Genomic DNA, 20,284 nt, shown 5'->3' on the forward strand with positions numbered 1-20,284 from the left:
ACAGAATACCCCGTTCCCTACCTGGGACCTTTTCTGACCCTTGCAAGGTATAAAGAAACACTATTTTCTTTGTGTTTCCCACTATACCTTATGATTGTATCAAAGCATTTGTAATCCTTTACATTTATTTATTTACATGTCTGTTTCCCTAGATCAGACTGTAACCTAGCACCGGCACGTGCTAGGCACTTAATCAGTGTTTGCTGAATGACTGCATAAATGAATGATCGGAACTGCTTGTGCTATCTGCTCCAACTAATTCAATATTTTAAGTCAGAGAAATTTAAAGTTGGAAGAGACGTTAAAAATCATGCATTCAAAATTGTGTATAAATAAATGGAGGCCTTCAGAGATTAAGAAATCTGCCCAAGCCACAGATGATTAATGGCACTGCTAGAATTATAAACCCCAAATGTAACCACAATCACTGATGAGATGTTCTTTAAATGGACATCGGTATTTCAGCTACACAGGTCACCTGCATGACATGGAAGAAAAGAGAACTAAGCAGCAAAAAAAAAAAATCAGAATACAAATCCTTTCTCTGCTATTTCTATGTGGCCCTGAGCATACTTTTACCCTCTCTGAGTCTCAGTTTTCTTATCCATAAAGTGAAATAACAACAACTATCTCTTAATGAGGATCGGATCCTTCACTAAAACCTACTTCACTACATCTTATATTCATGTGAGGGATCGCATCACGGCTACGAGGGTACGGTGTGTGGCATGTAATCTAGACTGCCAGGATGTTGTTTGAATTCAAATCCAAATCTAAGAATTTCATTAGATACCTTGGCACACTGAAACAGGATTCACAACTAAAAGACATCTACACTTTAATTTAATTATTAAAATCAACCTACAAAAGAAGGAAAATGAATCAGTCCTTTTCCTGTTAAAATTCAGAACCACTTCTTTGTAGGCAGACCTATGATATTTGAACTTCCTTTACACTACCTAGATAAAATCCTACTACACATAACCCAATATTGTCTTCTGTTGTTTTTTGTTTTAGGCTATTCCATGGGTGTCTTTTTGGTCACTATATTAGGCAGCAGCAAATTTAGAGGAAGTCTCTGTTTGTACTAGTATCTGAACTCCTGAACCTCATTTCTTTTCCCTCCTCCCTCATATATACATGATATTTATAAAGAGTAAAAACATACATGAACAGGAACTTGGGAAAAGATAAAGTCTGAAAATTGTGGCAAATAAAGGCAAAACTGTATGCGTTTTCAAAAATAAGAGTTTTAGATTCTAAGAGTTTAATATGGTCTGTTATGCAAATGTTAGATTTAGTACCTTTCCTCTGATTTGATAAAATGCATAAAACAAGTATTTAAGCATGTAATATATGTCAGGCTTAATGCTTGCACTATGGATACAAAACTAAATAAGATATTTACCATCTTAGAAGGGCTCAAAATAACTTTTACTGCAACACAGTAAAATAAAATAAGTGCAAAAGTGTTCTAAAAGCACAAATGACAGGAACTAATTCTGCCCAGAAAAATTGGGAAGACCACAAAATAAGAGATATTTCAGTAGGATCTTCAGAGTTTATAAGAATTGTAATGGCTTTTTTATTTATATTTATTTTTTCATTAACTTTATTGGGGTGACACTGGTTAATAAAATTATATAGGTTTCAGGTGTACAATTCTATAACACATTATCTGTATAGTGTATTGTGTAATGGCTTTTTAAAAAACTGGCATACTGGTAAAACTATCTGAATCATGTACAATAAGAATTCATAAATAACCTTATTTGCCAAGTATTACTCTAAGGCAATCAGATACTAATCATCTTGCAATTAAATATGGGCATACATAACCAGCCTGCAAATACAACAGAGATCCTTCCAGCAGAATTGATAACGAGTAACTTAATTACCAGCAGTATGCTTCCTTGGTGTAGTCCGAACAGAGTATTCAAAGTCAGGTACTGCTCTGCTACTCAAGTGAAGGTGGTAATTTCTTGCTTCATCCAATAAGTCTCTACATTTTAGATTTTGCTTGACAGTCTGTTCTTTCGCCACAACACCCATAAGAAAATCCACTGGCAACAGCGGCAAACGCACCTAAGGTCATGAATAGTTGTGGATATAAAATTTAAGTTGTAGCTCATTCTCTACTTTCACTGCAGTATCCTACCATTTTAAAACTCATTTACTTCATCAAGACTTAAATAAGATTATATAAATAAGTCCTCCCCCTTAAATACAGATTTACGTAGACTAAATAATTCAAATGTCTTCAAGTTTCTTACTTCCACAATGTAATGTCACAATTAGAAGGCTCCTTGCTGCTAAAGAAAAAGCAAAATCAAAACAAAATTGCTAAAGGCTAAAAAAAAAAATTACTGTAAAAAATTACTGTGCTTTGTTATTTTTGCCCCTTAAAGCTAAGACTGAACATATGAAAATGTGATCTATTTCTGAAACACACAAACATTCAGATCTGAAACAAACAGGTGTTGTTTTCTTCAAATCAATGACCTTGGAAGATTCTGTACTAGCTCCAGAATGCATCCCCTTTAAGTAGAGGCACTCACTCACCTTTCCTCTCAAAAGCAGCATTGATTTTCTAGTGGATTAAAGGCATTATCAAACAAGGTAATACAGTGTTAAGAGCATGCACACACACAAAAATAAGATCCAGCTGCAAGATAATGAAACCTTTTGTTTATATTTGTTGAAAACTTATTTTCAAAGTAATTCCTAGTCTTATTTATTATCTTTCTACCGAGTAATGCTTGTTGATAGTAAAGATAAATGATACATTTCTGAGATTTAAAAAGTAAAACTGTGGTGAGGGAAGAAAAGGAGAAGTAATATCTTATAGTTTTCTTCAGAACAAATCTATACGCATTAGGAATAAATGTACTTTCATTAGGAAAGTAATTCAGTAAAATTTAGAAACTTCTTTAAAAACAAGTTATATAAATTAATTTTGAGCTGTTTCCTCAGAATCACTTTCTACTAGCATAAATGAAATATTCATTACTACTATCTCAGAGATACATATATATTTGTTGTTGTTGTCATTAATCCTCACCTACGGATATTTTTCCATTGAGTTTTAGATAGAGTGGAAGAGAGGGGGGCGAGGGAGAGAGGGGGAGAGAGACGGAGAGAGAGAGAAACATCAATGTGAGCGAGATACACCAATTGGCTGCCTTCCGCACAACCCCACTGGGGCCAGAGAACGAACCTGCAACCCAGGTACATGCCCCTGACCATGTTTAACCCAAGACCCTTCAGTCCATGGGCCAACGCTCTAACTGCTGAACCAAATCAGTCAGGGACTCAAAGGGATATTTTAAATATTAGTTGAAAAAGCAGAGAATGACATATCTAATTAAAATGTAACACATTCAGATTAATCCTTATATAGTATAGTAAGTAAATAAGAAATTAAAAGTCAAAGCCATTTTTACATTTAATTAGTCAGTTGATAATTCACCCCTTTCATAACAAATAAAACATGTTGATTTGCTTCCATATTGTCCATTTCTTTTTCTTTTTCTTTTATCCTCACCCAAAGACATTATCCTCAGATAGAGCAGGAGAAAGAGAGAAAGGGAGAGAGAGGAAGAAACATCAATGTGAGAGAGACACATCAAGTGGTTGCCACCCACACGACCCCACCAGGGACAAACTGCAACCGAGGTGTGTGCCCTTAGCGGGAATCAAACCCAGGTCTCTCGTCCACGGGCTGACACTCTAATTACTGAGCCAAACCAGCCAGAGCCATATTGTTCATTTCTATACACAATCTCATCTCAGTCCCTACCTGTGCAAGCGTTTCATCCAACCATTTGGAATGATGCTGAGGATTGGCAAGAAGCCACTTGATGGCTGCATTATACACCTGTTTTTCATTCTCAATATTTAGATCACTGGAGGACAAAAGCTTATGGAGATGCTGGGGTGACACACTTACAAAGTCTTCACACTCCACTACTTCAGTAAAGTGCTCACAGGCATACTGATCTGCCATGTCCATTAAGTCTATTCGATTGTGACTTTCCGCAAAGGCTCTTACTGCCAAGCAATTGGAAGGATGAAAATGTAACTTCATGTATTCACAACAAGCTCTAGCCACCAGTTCAACCTGTAGAATACAGGCTGCGTATAACAGAGGCTGGACATTTTCAACAGTCAGAGTGAGCCGTGAAGAGTAGACAAACTTGACCAGGTCTTCTATTGCATCACCGTCAAAATCTCTGATCTCGATCACTGTCTGCTTGGCCTCAGCCATTTCAGAGAGAAACATGGCTCTGAAGTAGGGAATCACACAAGCCAACACCAGTTTGTGACAAGAGATTAACTTGGAGCCAACCTGTTCACAACAAACAAAAAGGGATGCAGTTTAATCTCATAGTTAGCTTTAGATCAAGCAAGTGCATAGCAGGGACAACAGCCAGACAAAATTAGTGCATTTGTTTTAACAATGTAATCCTTTGGTCACTTACTTCTCATCTAGGACATTTTCTTAAAATCAGGTAATTTTCCTCTTCCAAATTAGCCACTTACATTTTATACATGTATCTAGGTACATATAATGTATATACACTTAACTATGACATATTACACTATATAGGTTTAAAGTATACAATATAATGATGATACATGTAACTATGTGAAATGATTACTATAATAAGTTTAGTAAACATTTATCACTTCATATAAGCACATTTTTTTCCTTTCCTTATGATTTAAGGTCTTCCTTTGAAGACCTTAGCAACTTTCAAATATACGATCCAGTACTGTTAACTAGTCATCGTGTCAGGCTATTTATTTATTTATTTATTTATTTATTTAAGTGCAACAGAGCTGTAGAGACGGACCCCAACACAAAAGGAAAACAACCCGGCTGGACTTCCTCTGCTCCTACTGTGGCACCATCTGTCCCCACATCCCACATCAGCACGAAACAGCAAAGAATGGGGAAGATTCAGGTGCTCCTGAGTTGTACTTTTCCTTTCTCCCTCCCTCCCTCCCTTCCTCCCTTCCTTCCTCCCTCTCTCCCTCCTTCCCTCCCCTTCCTTTCTTTTTATACTCAACCAAAAACATTTTTCCATTTATCTTCAGATACAGCAGGAGGGAGAGAGGGAGGAAGAGAGAGAGAGAAACATCGATGTGAGAGAGAGACATCAACTGGTTGCCACCCACACGACCCCAACCAGGGCTGGGGACAAACTGCAACCGAGGTACATGCCCTTAGCGGGAACTGAACCCAGGTCTCTCTGGTCCGTGGGCAGATGCTCCAACCGCTGAGCCAGACTGGCCAGGGCAAGTTGTACTTTTCATATATTAACTTACTTATGTAGTTGTCCCAGTGCCCTGTGATTATGCACTATTAGTATCCACAACTTATCAGTGAGGAAATTGAAGCACAGAGAAAGTAAATCAATATTTAGTAGTATTTACTATGACTTAACTGAGGTTTATTCATTTCCTACTTAAATTATTTTGAAATTGTTTTATGCAAAAGTAATAACAATACTGAAATCTTACCACCTTAATTATTGAAAGATTAGATTGCTTGCAATAGTTTGCCATTACAAATGACATAGTAATGAACTTTGTGTAACTAAATCTTTGTCCACCTTCCCTATTATTTCCTATAAATTCCTGAAAGCAGAAATGCTGCTTCAAAAAATAGATACAATTTGGCTACATTCTGCTAAATTGTCCATTTTCAATCTACCTACAATGTTTGTGCCATATTCTGAGTGTAAATTTGTTAAGAAATATTTGCCAATTTAATGAAAGAAAACATTATCTCATTGTTTTGATTTATCCTTTTTTTACTTATATGACTGAATCATTCATCCATTTTGAGCTATTTGTATTTTTTTCTACGATGTTTTTCTTACTTATTTGTAAGAACTCATACATTTAGAGTATTAGTCATTTGTCATATATACTTCAAACTTTCGTTTGTAGTATGCTTTTAAATTTTATTCCCCCATATTTTTATATAATTAAATCCATCTTTTCTTTATGACTTCTGCTTTTGGTATTATGCTTAAAATGGGAGTCATTCTGCCTGGCTGGTGTGGCGCAGTGGTTTGAGTGTCATCCCATGGACTGAGAGGTCCCAGTTCAATTCCTGGTTAGGGCACATGCCAGGTTATGGGCTCAATTCCCAGTAGGGGGCGTGCAGGAGGCAGCTGATCAATGTTTTTCTCTCACATTGATGTTTCTATCTCTCTCCCCCTTCCTCTTTCTCTAAAAAATCAATTATAACATACAAAAGTAAAATGGGAATCATTCTAACATTCCATAAACATTTACTTCAAGTCTTCTTTTCTAGTACTTCTTTTGTTTTACGCTACAATTTTTATTTTTATCTGGAAGTTTTGGGTACTGAGTAGACAGACATCTTCTTTTTAACCTAGTAGTTATCCAATTTTCCCAGCACTTTATATTGAATAAACAATAATACAAGTAATAGAGTAATAGTGTTTTAGCAATTTTCCAGTAGCATCTAATTATTTAATACACTCATAGTTGTGTCTCATTATTTGGGAAGAATTTTAAATAAGAACTTCTAAAGAAAAATGTCTGAGGAGTGTTACAGTGTTACTTTTGCTTATAAATGCTCCTCGCCCAACTTTTTTTTGCTAATTTAGAGGAAAAATAAATAGCACATACTTCAACAAACACATGATCATGTCTGTCATATATACTATATTTAATTTTAAAAAAGAATTCATAAGGTAGGATTTAGATCTTATTGAAGCTCAAGTTGAAACCTACACTAAAGCAGAAAGCTTGGCATGTTTTAAAATTCACTTCGGCCTTAAAATGAGATCTAAAATCAGATACCAAACATTTTCAGAATAGCCTTAAAATATCCTTTTTGAATCATCTGTACATGTCACCAGAGAGATTTGGTTTTTTACGCAAATATCTATAAATCTCACATGGCATACACCTGCTCAATTAAACAACTTGCCAACATTCTCTCACATAATTGTACTATAAAACAGAGTTCTATGCTTTCCAGATAAATGCCATTTTGACACTGCCTTCTCATCCAAGCTGTACAATTCAATGGCCCGTAAGTTATTTTCATGTTGTTTATAATGAAGTTCTGTCCCCTCTGCTTTAATTTCTTGATTCAGATAAAAACATGGACATTTAATACACACGCACAACCACACCTCTATGTACCCCTTAGAATAAACACCCATCTTAAGTTTAAAAAGAACTTTAAACAATATGTATGATATAGGAATATCAAAAAATTTTTCTTTTTATTCATTAATCCTCCTTTGACACTATATAGTGTCATATTTTTGAAAGTATATTTCTACATTTTTCTTCTTTGGTACATTAAAAACATTTCATCAGAAGTTTAGAATAAAGAGAAATCAAAGTCTATAAACTAGATTTAAAATTGGGTGAAAAATACACAACCTACAAAATACAGACATTACTATGCAATTTAAAATTATTTAAGTAAATACTACAGTACGTGTTCCTGATGCCAGTGAAATTTCCAATTTATATTTTTTATCAGATCAGTGAACATATGAATAATTCAAGATGCTCAGGGGAAAAACATGTCAAGCTTAAAGTTTAGTGAAATACTGAAAATAGCAACATTAATAAAATGTTCCCTTATTTATTTATTTATTATTATTTTTTTTAATTCTCATCCGAGGATATTTTTCCATTTTTTGTACAGATAGAGTGGGAGGGAGAGAGAGGAAGAGAGAGAGAGGGAAACATCGATGTGAAAGGGACACATCGAGTGGCTGCCACCCGCACGACCAACCAGGGCCGGGGACAAACTGCAACCGAGGTACATGCCCTTAGCGGGAACCGAACCCGGGTCTCCCCGGACCACAGGCGGACGCTCTAACCGCTGAGCCAAACCAGCCAGGGCAAATGTTCCCTTATTTAAAAGAAAAATCTTGAAATGCAAACCACAAATCAAAACCTCAAGTAATTTTCCATAGATTAGCCAATAGGGATCAGAATACAATGAAACAAAGACTTTTAGATTGGTAAAGCACTTTACTTTCAACAAAGAGAGTCAAACATCCTTAATTTTATTTATTTTATTTTTTAAATCCTCACCCAAAGGATGGAGAGAGAGAAACATCGATGTGAGAGGGACACATCGACTGGTTGCCTCCTACACACCCCAAACAGGGCGGGGCTGAACTGCAACTGAGGTATGTGCCCTTGACCGGAATCGAACCCGTGACTTATTGGTCCACAGGCCAACACTCTAACCACTGAACCAAACCGGCCAGGGCCATCCTTAATTTTAATTGCTAATTCAACATTTAAGTCCAACCAGGAAAACTATATGAAAAACTAAGTAGAACTCTGTTTGAAAATATAAATGATCTTTTGATGGAATATGAGGGAAAATGAACTAAAAATTATATAAAAATAACATTAACTAAACAAAGAACATAAAAAATTCCAGTAACTATCACATCTGACTTGCAAAATGAACCTATCTTACATAAAAAGACCATTTACTTTTCAAGTTTTCTTCCCTCCCTCACACCTCTCCCCCTACAACATATTTTGATGTGTAAAATCAAGCACAGAAATATATAAGGAAAAAATTTACTCACAATTCAACAAATACTATCAATCTGCTGGTATATTTCCTCTATTTATCCTCTCTTATGTCCCTTCCGCTTCAATAAAAAGGCTTGAGACTAAAATCATTCTGATTATAACAATAAGTACAGCACCAAAAATTTGCCAATGTGGTTACAGAAACCCTCATTTTCCACAATACCCTGAAGAGACTGATAAAAGAAAAAAATATAGGCTCGCCTTTAGTGTGACATCACAGAGTTCTCCACTTTCATAAAATCGAAGAAGAGACCCATGAAAATCTTTCCAAGCTTCCTGTGCTTCAAAGACAAAGGAGTCTTCTCCATCGCCATCATTGACTAAAGAACTATTCTTTACTTGCTGGTGCTGTTGCCTTTTCCCCTTTGTGAAGTGATTCCTGGTTTGTTTTGCATTCACAGAATCTGAAGCCATTTGCAACACTCTTCTTTTTACAGAACTGTCTTCTCAAACATCCCATTTATTCTTTTGTAAACGGTAGGGGAAAGCAGAAGGTCGATGCAGCCCGCTAAGCTTCAGACATTTTCAAAACGCACTCAACTGCCGTTGTCCAATTTGCTGACACTGAAAAATGAACAACAAAACACACATAGAAACAAACCAAAAGAAATAATCAGTGATAATTCTAGTTTACCAATATTATATGTGTAAAAAGACTATATAAATAAAAAAAGAACAAGAAACTACTTTGGAGATCTTATGCTAAATGTCACATAAATTACCTCAGCAAAATACAGGTGACCCTTGAACAATGCAGAGGGTGAGGGGCACCAACCCCCACGTGCGGCTGAAAATCCACATATAATTCTACAGCTGGCCCTTTGCAATTTTGGATTCATCCCACCACAGATCAAAAGCAGTATTTTCAATTCACAGTTAGAAATGCTCAGTGGGAAATCCATGCTTGAGAATGAGAAAACACTGTTTTTGATCCATGGTTGACTGAATCTGCTGATGTGAGACCCATGGATACAAAGTGGACCAACATAGATCAAACCCACATTTGAAGTGTCAACTTTATTTTACATCAGTGAAGAAACTCCTTTAAAATCTAATTTAAAAATTCTGAGAAGGGGAAATGGACAGCTCCAGTAATTTGTCTTCCCACCTAGACAATGGCAATGCCAGACTCTGTCTGATGTAACTGTTTTGAAACTTGAAGCCTTACAACTTCCAGAAAAAGATATGGATGGTAAACTGTAGTGAATTTTTGTCAATGTCAGCTCTTAGAACAGCAGCAGCTGTCCATTCCACATCCCCCGCCATGTGTCAAGTGGTTGTGCATGTGTGTCCCTGGAGCAGCTTGCACACAATTTGCAGGAGCCACAGTGGGCAAAAGGGACCCTGTCCTCCAAATATCAGAGATCTCTGCTCCATCTGCTGACTGCGTTTCTGATCACAGAGAGGCAGATAGAGTGGGCAGCCATTTTTGTTGCAACTGTTCCCACTACTGCAAGCCTCTCCCCCTCAGCTGAAGTAACTTCCAGGTTCCAGGGGATTTGAAAAACCGGTGTTCTTTACCCCCACATTTTATGCGTTTTGTCCTTTAGGGAGCAAGACATAAAATACTAAGACATTAAAAAATAACTGTCTATATAAGAAATATTAGAAAGTCACAGTGCATGCCCAGGGAAAAGCTCAGAAAAGGCCTGAGTCCTGGTTGGTTTGGCTCAGCGGTTAGAGTGTCGGCCCACGGACCAGAGAGACCTGGGTTTGGTTCCCACTAAGGGCATGTACCTCGGTTGCAGTTTGTCCCTGGCTCCGGTTGGGGTTGTGTGGGTGGCAACCAGTCGATGTGCTCTCTCATGTAGATTTTTCTCTCACTCTCTCCCTCCTGCTCTATCTGAAGATAAATGAAAAAATGTCCTCGGGTGAGGATAAAAAAAAGAAAAGACCTGAGAGCACCTTAAGCTTACACCTCAAGTTGATCTTCAGCAAAGACAGCTTACAATTTAAAAAAAGCAAAAAACAATGACAGCAAACCTTAAGAAAAAAGAAGAATCTGATTTTCAGACTCACCATATTATTAGATTTAAATGTCCAATGTTCAACAACAACAAACACAAGGCATACAGAGAAACAGGAATGTATGGCCCATTCAAGGGAAAATAAATCAAAAGAAACTGTCCCTGAAAAAGAACTAATGACATTTATACTAGATGAAGACTTTAAAACACTATCTTAATGACGTTCAAAGAACCAAAGGAAAAATGTGGTGAAAGTCAACTGTGTGAACAAAATAGAACTATCAATTAAAAATAAAAAAAAATCAGAAAACCTAAAAAGGAACCAAAAACAAAGTCTGGATTTGAAAATTACAATAACTGAAATGAAACATTCACTAGAGGGATTCAAAGGCAGATTTGAGGAGGCAGAAGAAAGAACTGGCAAACTTGAAGATAAGACAATGACAATTACCAAGTGAGGAATAGAAATAAAATACTGAAGAAACACAAACATAGCCTAAGGGATCTGTGGGACACCATCAAACACACCAACATACACATCATGGGTGCCCTAGGAGAATAAGAGAGAAAAGGGAAAGAAATAATATCTAAAGAAATAATGACTGAAAACTTCCCAAATTTGACGAAAGACATGAATTTAAACATCCAAGAAGCTCCAAGAAAGACAAACTCATAGACCCAAAACCTAGATACAGTACAATCAAACTTTCAAAAGCCAATGATAAAGAATCTTGAAATCAAGAAAAGTGAATCATTATATGATATATTAATAACCAATGGACATAGGCAACAATGCTGGGGGTGGATTGGGAGGAGGGTGTCTGGGGGGAGGAAAGGAGAAACATCTGTAACAAAAACAAATAAATATAAAAAGATTTCAAATTCACATCTATTTAGAAAAAAAGAAAAGTAAATCGTCACATAACGAGATTCTCAAAAGATCATCAAATTTCTCATTACAAACTCTGAAGGCCAGAAGACAATGGAAGGTATGTTCAAAGTATTAAAAGACAAAATCTGGCCCTGGCCAGTTTGACTCAGTGGTTAGAGCATCAGCCTGTGGACCAATGACTCGCGGATTCTATTCTGGTCAAGGGCATGTACCTCAATTTCGGTTTGTCCCTGGCCCTGGTTGGGGTTGTGCAGGGAGGCAGTCGATGTGTCCCTCTCATGTCAATGTTTATCTTTCTCTCTCTCCCCCTCTATCTGAAGATAAATAAAAAAATATCCTCGGGAGAGGAGTAAAAAAAAAAAAGACCAAATCTGCCCAGCTGGTGTGGCTCAGTGGACTGAGCGTTGTCCCATGAATTGGGAGGTCCCAATTTGACTCCCAGTCAGGGCACATGCCTGTGTTGTGGGCTCAATCCTCAGTAGGGGGCATGCAGGAGACAGCCAACTGATGCTTCTCGTGCGCATCGATGTTTGTATCTCTCTCCCTCTTCCTCTCTTTCTAAAAAAATCGATAAAAACATATTTATAAAAATAATATAAAAGGTCCGGCCGGTGTGGCTCAGTGGCTGAGCATCGACCCATGCACTAAGAGGCCGCCAGTTCGATTCCCAGCCAGGACACATGCCCAGGTTCTGGGCCCCATCCCCAGTCAGGGACATGCAGGAGGTGGCCATCGATGTTCTCTCTCATCGATGTTTCTATCTCTCCCTCTCACTTCCTCTCTCTAAAATCAATAAAGGAAAAAAAAACATAAAAATAAAATAATAATATAAAAGACAGTATCTGTCAACCAAGAATCCTATACAGTCGGCCCTCGTTTATCGCAGTTAATGGGTTCCAGCCTACCGCGATAAATGAATTTCCCTGAAGTAGGACTCTTTATCTAAGAATGACATAGAACTAGCTCCAGGAAGACTAAACTCCCCCTAAGTCTAACCATACAGTCGTCCCTCGCCACTTCGCGCTTCGACTTTGGCAGCTTCACTCTACTGCGGTTTTTCAAATACTATAACACTATACTACATTTGAAAAAACCGAGATAGAGGAAGCCGCAAAAGTCAAAGTGCGAAGTGGCGAGGGACGACTGTATCCAGCAAAACTATTCTTCAAAAGTGAGAAAGAAATTAAGCCCTGGCAGGTCTGGCTCAGCAGTTAGAGCAGCAGCCCAAGGACTGAAGGGTTGCAGACTCAGTTCCTGGTTGAGGGAATGTACCTGGGTTGTAAATTCAATCTCCAGCCCTGGTTGGGGTTGTGGGGGAGGCAGCCAATTGATGTGTCTCTCTCAGATCAATGTTTTTCTCTTTCTCTCCTTCCCTCCCTCCTTCTCTATCTATCTAAAAATCAGTGGAAAAATATCCTCAGGTGAGGATTAACAAGAACAAAAAAGAAAAGTGAGGAAGAAATTAAGAATTCCCAAATAAACAAAAGCTAAGGGAGTTCATGACCACTAGACCTGGCCTGCAAGAAACACTCAAGGAGTCCTACAAGGTGAAATAAAAGAACACTAGACAGTAACTCAAAGCCATGTGGAGAAATAAATATTCCAATAAAAGTAAATACATAAGTAATTACAAAAACTATTATTGTAAGTTTATAACTGCATTTTTTTCTCTACATGATTTAAGAAACTAGTATATTTAAAGAAAAAAATTATTAATGAAAAGCTACTATTACCTTTAACTGGCTTGTAACACCAAATCTTGTTTCATACATAATTTAAGAGAATAATTTAAAATAAGTAAAAAATAAAATTTAAATTAAAAAATAATTTTAAAATAATCAAAAATTTTTACTTTATGTTTATGCATAAAGATGTAATTTTGGCCCTGGCCAGTTTGGCTCAGCGGTTAGAGCGTCGGCCTGCGGTCCGGAGAGACCCGTGTTCGGTTCCTGCTAAGGGCACGTCCCTTGGTTGCAGTTTGTCCCCAGCCCTGGTTGGGTCGTGTGGGTGGCAACCACTCGATGTGTCGCTTTCATGTCGATGTTTCTCTCTCTCTCTCTCTCTCTCACTCTATCTGAACAAAATATCGAAAAATGTCCTCGGGTGAGGATTAAAAAAAAAAGATGTAATTTTGTCAGTTCAACAACTGAAAGGGATAGACCTATAAAGGAGCAGAGTTTTTGTCTGTAATTGAAGTTACACTGGTATAAATTCAAATTATAGTATTATAACTTCAGGATGTGAAGTGCAATCCTATGTACACCACAAAGAAAATACCTATAGAATATATACAAAAGTAAATAAGAAAGAAATTTAAACATTTCACTACTGAAATATACTAACTAAACACAAAAAAAGACAGTAATGTAGGAAATGAGGGTCAGAAAAGCTTATAAGGCATACAGAAATAGCACAATAACAGAAGTCCTTCCTTATCAGTAATTACTTTAAACATAAGTAGATTAAATTGTCCAATGAAAAGACAGATTGGCAGAACGAATAAAAACACATGATCCACGTGTATGCTATCTACAAGAGACCCACTTGAGATTCAAAGACATAAACAGGTTGAAATGGAAAGGATGAGAAAAATATTCCATACAAATAGTAACCAAAAGAGGGCAGAAAATGCTATACTACTATCAGGCAAAATAAGACTTTAAATTTAAAAATGTCATAAGAGACAAAGGAGGATATTATACATTAATAAAAGATTCAATACGGCAAGAACAAATATAAATAACAAATGTTTACACATATGACAGATCATGAAAATAATATGAAGCAAAAACTAACAGAACTGAAGGGAGAAATTGACTACTGTAACAGTTGGAAATTTTAATCCCCCAGTCACAATAACTGACAGAACAAGAACCACCAGATAAAGATAAATATGGCAACAGAGGACATAACACAATAAATCAACTAGCTCTAACAGGCATATCCGGAACACTCTACCCAACAACAAAATACACATTCTTCTCAAATGCACACAGGACATGTTCCAGTATAAACCCTATGTTAGGCCCCAAACTTAAGTCTCAGTAGATTTAAAAAGATAACATACAAAGTGTCTTCTACCACATTGACACAAAGTTAGATATCAATAACAAGAAAAACAGAAAATGTGCAAAACTGTGGAAATTAACCCAATTTTAAGCAACCAATGGATCAAAAAAGAAATCACACAAAAAAAAATTAGAAAATGCTAAGACAAATGAAAAGTAAAACAAAACATACCAAAACTTATGGGACTCAGTGAAAGCAGTGCTGAGGGGGAAATTTACAGCTAGAAACGTCTTGTTAAAAAATCTCAAATCAGCCCAGCCAGTGTGGCTCAGTGGAATGAGCTTTGTCCCATGAACTGAGAGTTTCCAGTTCTATTCAGTCAGGGCACATGCCGGGACTGTGGGCTCTATCCCCAGTAGGAGTGTGCAGGAGGCAGCTGATAGATTTCCTTCCTCCCTTTCTCTTTCTCTCTCTCTCTCTCAGCTGACAGATGTTTTTCTTTCTTTCTCCCCCCCCCCCCACTCCCTCCCATCCTCCCTCTTCCTTGCTCTCTAAAAAAGTCAATAAAAACTATTTTAAAAAACCTCGCCCTGGCTGGTTTGCTCAGTGGTTAGAGCGTCAGCCCGTGGACCAGAGAGTCCCGGGTTCAGATTCTGCTAAAGGCACATACCTCAGTTGCAGTTTGTACCCGGCTCTGGTTGGAGCTATGTGGGTGGCAGCCAGTCGATGTGTCTCTCTCACATCAATGTTTCTCTCTCTCTCTTCCTCCCTCTCTCCCTCCAGCTCTATCTGAAGATAAATGTAAAAATGCCCTCAGGTAAGGATAAAAAAAAAACACACAAAAACTCAAATCAATAACCAAACTTTACAATTTAAGGAACTAGAAAAAGTACAATCTAAACCCAAAGCAGAAGGAAGAAAATAATGAAGATTAGAACACAGATAAACATAAAATGTACCATATTAACTATTTTTAAGTGCATAGTTTAGTGGTATTAAATACAATCACACTGTTGTGCAACCAATCACCACCATCCATCTCATAACTCTTTCCATCTTGTAAAACTGAAACTCTACACCCATTAAAGAAGTCCTCATTCTCTCCTCCTCCCATGAGTGGCAACCATTATTATACTTCCTATCTTTATGAGTTTCACTACTCACACCTCATTTAAGTTGAAACATACAGTATTTATCTTTTTGTGACTGGCATAAAGGTTCATCCATATTGCGGCATACCGCGGAGCTAAATAGTATCCCACAGCGGGATACAGCTAAAGCAGTGTTTAGGGAGAAATTTCAGAGCATTAAATAAATGCTTATGTTTAAAAAAAAGGAAAAAAGGCCCTGGCTGATTTGATTCAGCAGTTAGAGTGTTGGCCCGAGGACTGAAGGGTCTTGGGCTCAATTCCTGATCAAGGGCACATACCTGGATTGCAGGTTCAATCCCTGGTCCCGGTCAGGTCGGGTGAGAGGCAACCAATCAATGTTGCTCCCTCTCTCTATCTCTCTCTCCATGGCCCTCTCTCTCCCTCCCTCCTATTCTCTCTAAAAATAAATGGAAAAATATCCTCGGGTGAGGATTAAAAACAAAACAAAAAAAACCTATTATATACTTTTTTCCCTTATATCAAACCACTCTAGCGTCTAACAAAAGGCCTTATTTATTATTTCTGTCACAAAATTATTTCCTTTGTCAGAGGGCCATTCTATGAAAAGGGCACAAATAAATATTCATTTTTACAAAATTATTTTAAAATTTGGCATCAGATTTGGGCTAGACACAGCAACTTAAACTTTTTCTATAGCAACTGCTCTTCAAATAGTCTATTTAAAGAATGCAAAGTCCTCAATGTAAAAAAAAAAAAAAAATACTATTAGATGTAATAAAACAGAAAGACAGGAGCAGGAAAAGAATCTTTACCCTAAAACATTTCATGCTAAGAAACTTATTAGACTCTGTGACTTGTAAAGACTGTATGTTAATATCAAGTCAAAATGTAACAGCCTAAACTCTAAACCAAAACTTGTTAAAAATGTATCTAAGACTGCCCTGGTCAGATTGGCTCAGTGGTTAAAATGTCACCCTGCAGTCTTGAGAGACCCAGGTTCAGTTCCCGCTAAGGGCATGTGCCTCGGTTGCAGTTTGTCCCCGGCTCTGGTCAGTCGTGCGGATGGCAGCCAAGGGAGAAAAAAAATACAATACTATCAGTTCTCAATTATAGTAAGAGATTAACACCAAAAAAATCATGGTCTGTGGAAGTCTGTTTCTATCACACCCTGGCACAGTATGACACTGAAGCAGGCAGGAAGTTGAGACCTTTTCTTTGCTCCTCTAAGTGTCAATAAAGTCATACCAATCAATAAAACAGAAAGTTTTGAAGGAAAAAATACTTCAAACAGAAGCAGATAGGTGATACTGGTTCACTGCAGATAATATACAACAAAACTAATGTATAGTTACATGTAAATATAACTTATACTTACAGAAGACAGAACTTACATTAAAAGCGTAAAGATACTACTCTGTTAAATCAGTCTACTTTTTTCAAACTTCTTTGCACTAATTATATCACGTTTTAGGATAAACTATCAATATATAACACTCTTATACAAAACTATTAACTCATATTACACTGTATTATTCTCATAACTGAGGTTTTTGAAGACAAAGAGTGACTTTTATACCACACATTGATCAGAAAGTAGAAAGAGAACTCCAAATGGCACTTTGAATGACTGAAAGCACCTCAAAAAAACACCACTCAGTGCTATGTGGTTACTGCTGCAGTGTATACTACAGGCAGAAATAGTGCTATTAGATTCATTTTTCTATAAAATTTTAGTTTATACTCTTTACAAGTCAGTTAAAGATTTTAGGAAATACAAAATGTTACATTTTATAGCAGTATCTGCTTAACTTTAGCTATATGTGAAAGCTGATGGAGGATGTGTATTTCCTGAAATAAACTCATGTATATTTGTTCAATAATAAGTTGATTAGGCCCTGGCCAGTTTAGCTCAACAGTTAGAGCACTGTCCTGAGGATCGAAGGGTCATAGGTTCCATTCCCAGGCAAAGGCACATACCTGGGTTGCAGGTTCGATCCCCAGGCCCAATTCGGGTCCTGCAGGAGGCAACAAATCGATGTGTCTCTCTTACACAGGTTTCTTTCTTTCTCTCTCTCTCTCTCCCTTCCTCCTTCCACTCTCTCTAAAAAAAAAAAAATCACGGCTGGGGTGGTTCAGTGGTTGAGCATCAGCCCACGCACCAAGGGGTCACCAGTTCGATTCCCAGTCAGGTCACATGCACAGGTTGTGGGCCTGATCCCCAGTGGGGGGCATGCAGGAGGCAGCCAATCGATGTTCTCTCTCACTGATGTTTCTCTCTCTCCCTCTCCCTTGCTCTCTCTCTAAAATCAATAAAGAAAAAAAATTTTAATCAATGGAAAAATATCCTCAGGCAAGGATTAACAACAAAAATTCTAAGGAAGTGTCATTTATTAAGCAGGTTTAATACTGGTTCTGATGACTAATTGTTACCAAGGCTATATAAGGACTGGACTTCTAGGAGTTTGAGAACTTGCTTTTATTTTTACAAGGTAAGCAAAAGAAACCAACACACACATATGTACATATATTCCAAAGACACATACTAGTCATGGTTTTATAACCACATTTCAAGAAATTTCAATAAAAAATAGAAATACTATTAGTGTTAAAGGGAAACACCATTTGTTTTATATTAATTTAATCAGTCAGTCATCACATGGTATATTGCAGGTTGTAGACCTTCAAAGATGATACGAAAAGCACCTACCAAGTGCTTTGAAGCAGTGCTATTCAAAGTGAGTCTGAGCCACATTTTTTTACAGGTCTGCAACAAAGCAAGCACAAAAATGGATTATTTAAAAAGTCTTAGAGCAAAGTTATATTTGACAGAGTAATTTTTTATCTGCTGACTCTCATAAAAAATTGATGTTTGTATTTTGTGTGTCCTTTTTTTTTTCCATTTCATTTTTCTAGTAATTCATTTTGTTGTCCTTTACCAAAGTATCAGTTCACAAACTAGGCTTTCACCACAGTTTAAGAAGCACTAGTTTTGGGGGTTCAAGAAAGGCAAGTATCCACAGTAGATGAGCCAGTGTTATGCTTTGCTACTAATGTACATGCAAAAGGAATGAGTATCACACACCAAGCAAGTAAACAGATGTGTCGAAATCTGAAGAATGGTACTGGCGGCTTACACAACATGCCTCAGAAAATGGTACAGCACACTTAAGAAAGGCTGCATCATCCATCCTCTCCAGATGGACCAGCACACTAGACTACATGGAAAAACAAATGATCTGAGATTAAACACTGCTTCAAAAGTGCCAGCCATTTTAAATGTGAAGAAATTTAGGAATACCTTAAATAATCTATCTCTTGTGTTTTCCTTTGTTTAAAAAAATGTATGCACAGATGTAATCTATTTTTTTTAAGTTATGGAAAATAATTTCCCTCCAAAAGAGGAAAAAGACATGACATAATCCCTACTGTTAAGGAGCTTGAATCATCTAGGTGGGACAAAAACAGATGATAATAATAATGTGATAAAGGCACTAGCAGAGAGAGATACTGGATATTATGGGACAAACTAAACTAACCTGGGTGATCAAGGTAGCCCATGAATATGATAGTTGTATGTACTCAAAATTATCATTCCACTCTATCTAACTACTACAACCAAGTTTCATACATTCTACTTCCTAAATTTCCCTCATATTGTTGACCTTGCTCCTCCAGCCTCTGCACTGCAGTCAAAGACCCATCATCCCACAGCCGTTATTACAGCCTCTCTCACCAATACCTCCTTCTTACTGCTGCCAGTTATTCCCAAATTCAAATCTGACCACATTATCTCCATGCTTAAAATCTTCCATGGAGCCCAGCTGGGTGGCTCAGTTGGTTGGAGTGTCTCCCTGTACACCAAAAAGGTTGCAGGTTCGATTCCCGGTCAGGGTGTATACCAGTGGCAACTGATCAATGGTTCTCTCGAACATCAGTGTTTCTTTCTCTCTCCCCTTTCCTCTCTATCTAAAATCAATTTAAAAATATCCTCAGCCCTGGCCAGTTTGGTTCAGCGGTTAGAGCAGCGGCCTGCAGTCTGGAGAGGCCTGGGTTTGGTTCCCGCTAAGGGCACTTACCTCAGATGCAGTTTGTCCCCGGCCCTGTTGGGTCGTGTGGGTGGCAACCACTTGATGTGTCCCTTTCACATCGCTCTTTCTCTCTCTCTCTCTCTCTCCCCCTCCCACTCTATCTGAACAAAATATTGAAAAATGTCCTCGGGTGAGGATAAAATATATATATATATATATATATATACATCCATCCTCGGGTGAGGATCAAAAAAACAAAACTTCCATGGATAATGTAAGTGGGAAAAAATGGATACGAACTGTAAGATCTCTATTTTGTAAATATGTATATGTGACAGGTTTCCAACTGCGAATGCTGTTTTGTAATCAATTAATGAAATGATTCCAGAAGGCTTTTTATTACAGAGAAATTTGTGAAGGAAAATAAGGAAACATAAGTTTAAAGTGGGCCACAGAACTTTAAGGCATGGGCCATATAAAATATATTCCCAAACCCTTCAAATTGTAAGGAAAGAGAAATGACTAAACATTTACTGCTATAATTAGCATGTCTATTTTAACTAGGTTATATATTCTTATACAGTCATGTGCTATGTAACATTTCAGTCAATGGCAAACTGCACATAGGATAATGGTATACCACACAGCCTATAT

The 20,284-nt window shown here is 37.3% G+C and overlaps 1 protein-coding gene and 1 non-coding gene across 2 annotated transcripts in view; both read right to left on the reverse strand.

Annotated features, from left to right (window-relative positions):
* KLHL8 (kelch like family member 8) overlaps nt 1-18,368 on the reverse strand; it is a 39,800-nt gene extending 21,432 nt beyond the window's left edge. Inside the window, exons 1-4 of the mRNA XM_036243397.1 lie at nt 18,310-18,368; nt 8,824-9,186; nt 3,800-4,348; nt 1,899-2,085 (exon numbers count right to left, since the gene is read on the reverse strand). Of these exons, the coding sequence (XP_036099290.1) occupies nt 1,899-2,085; nt 3,800-4,348; nt 8,824-9,036 (949 nt within the window). The 5' untranslated portion in view covers nt 9,037-9,186; nt 18,310-18,368. The remainder of the gene's footprint in view (nt 1-1,898; nt 2,086-3,799; nt 4,349-8,823; nt 9,187-18,309) is intronic.
* On the reverse strand, nt 4,830-4,971 carry LOC118622527. The gene has a single exon (XR_004958079.1). It is a non-coding gene; the product is annotated as a small nucleolar RNA SNORA55 (small nucleolar RNA).
* Nucleotides 18,369-20,284: the final 1,916 nt, after the last annotated feature.

The sequence above is a fragment of the Molossus molossus genome, unplaced genomic scaffold (genome assembly GCF_014108415.1).
Source record: "Molossus molossus isolate mMolMol1 unplaced genomic scaffold, mMolMol1.p scaffold_m16_p_1, whole genome shotgun sequence".
Classification (NCBI taxonomy): domain Eukaryota; kingdom Metazoa; phylum Chordata; class Mammalia; order Chiroptera; family Molossidae; genus Molossus; species Molossus molossus.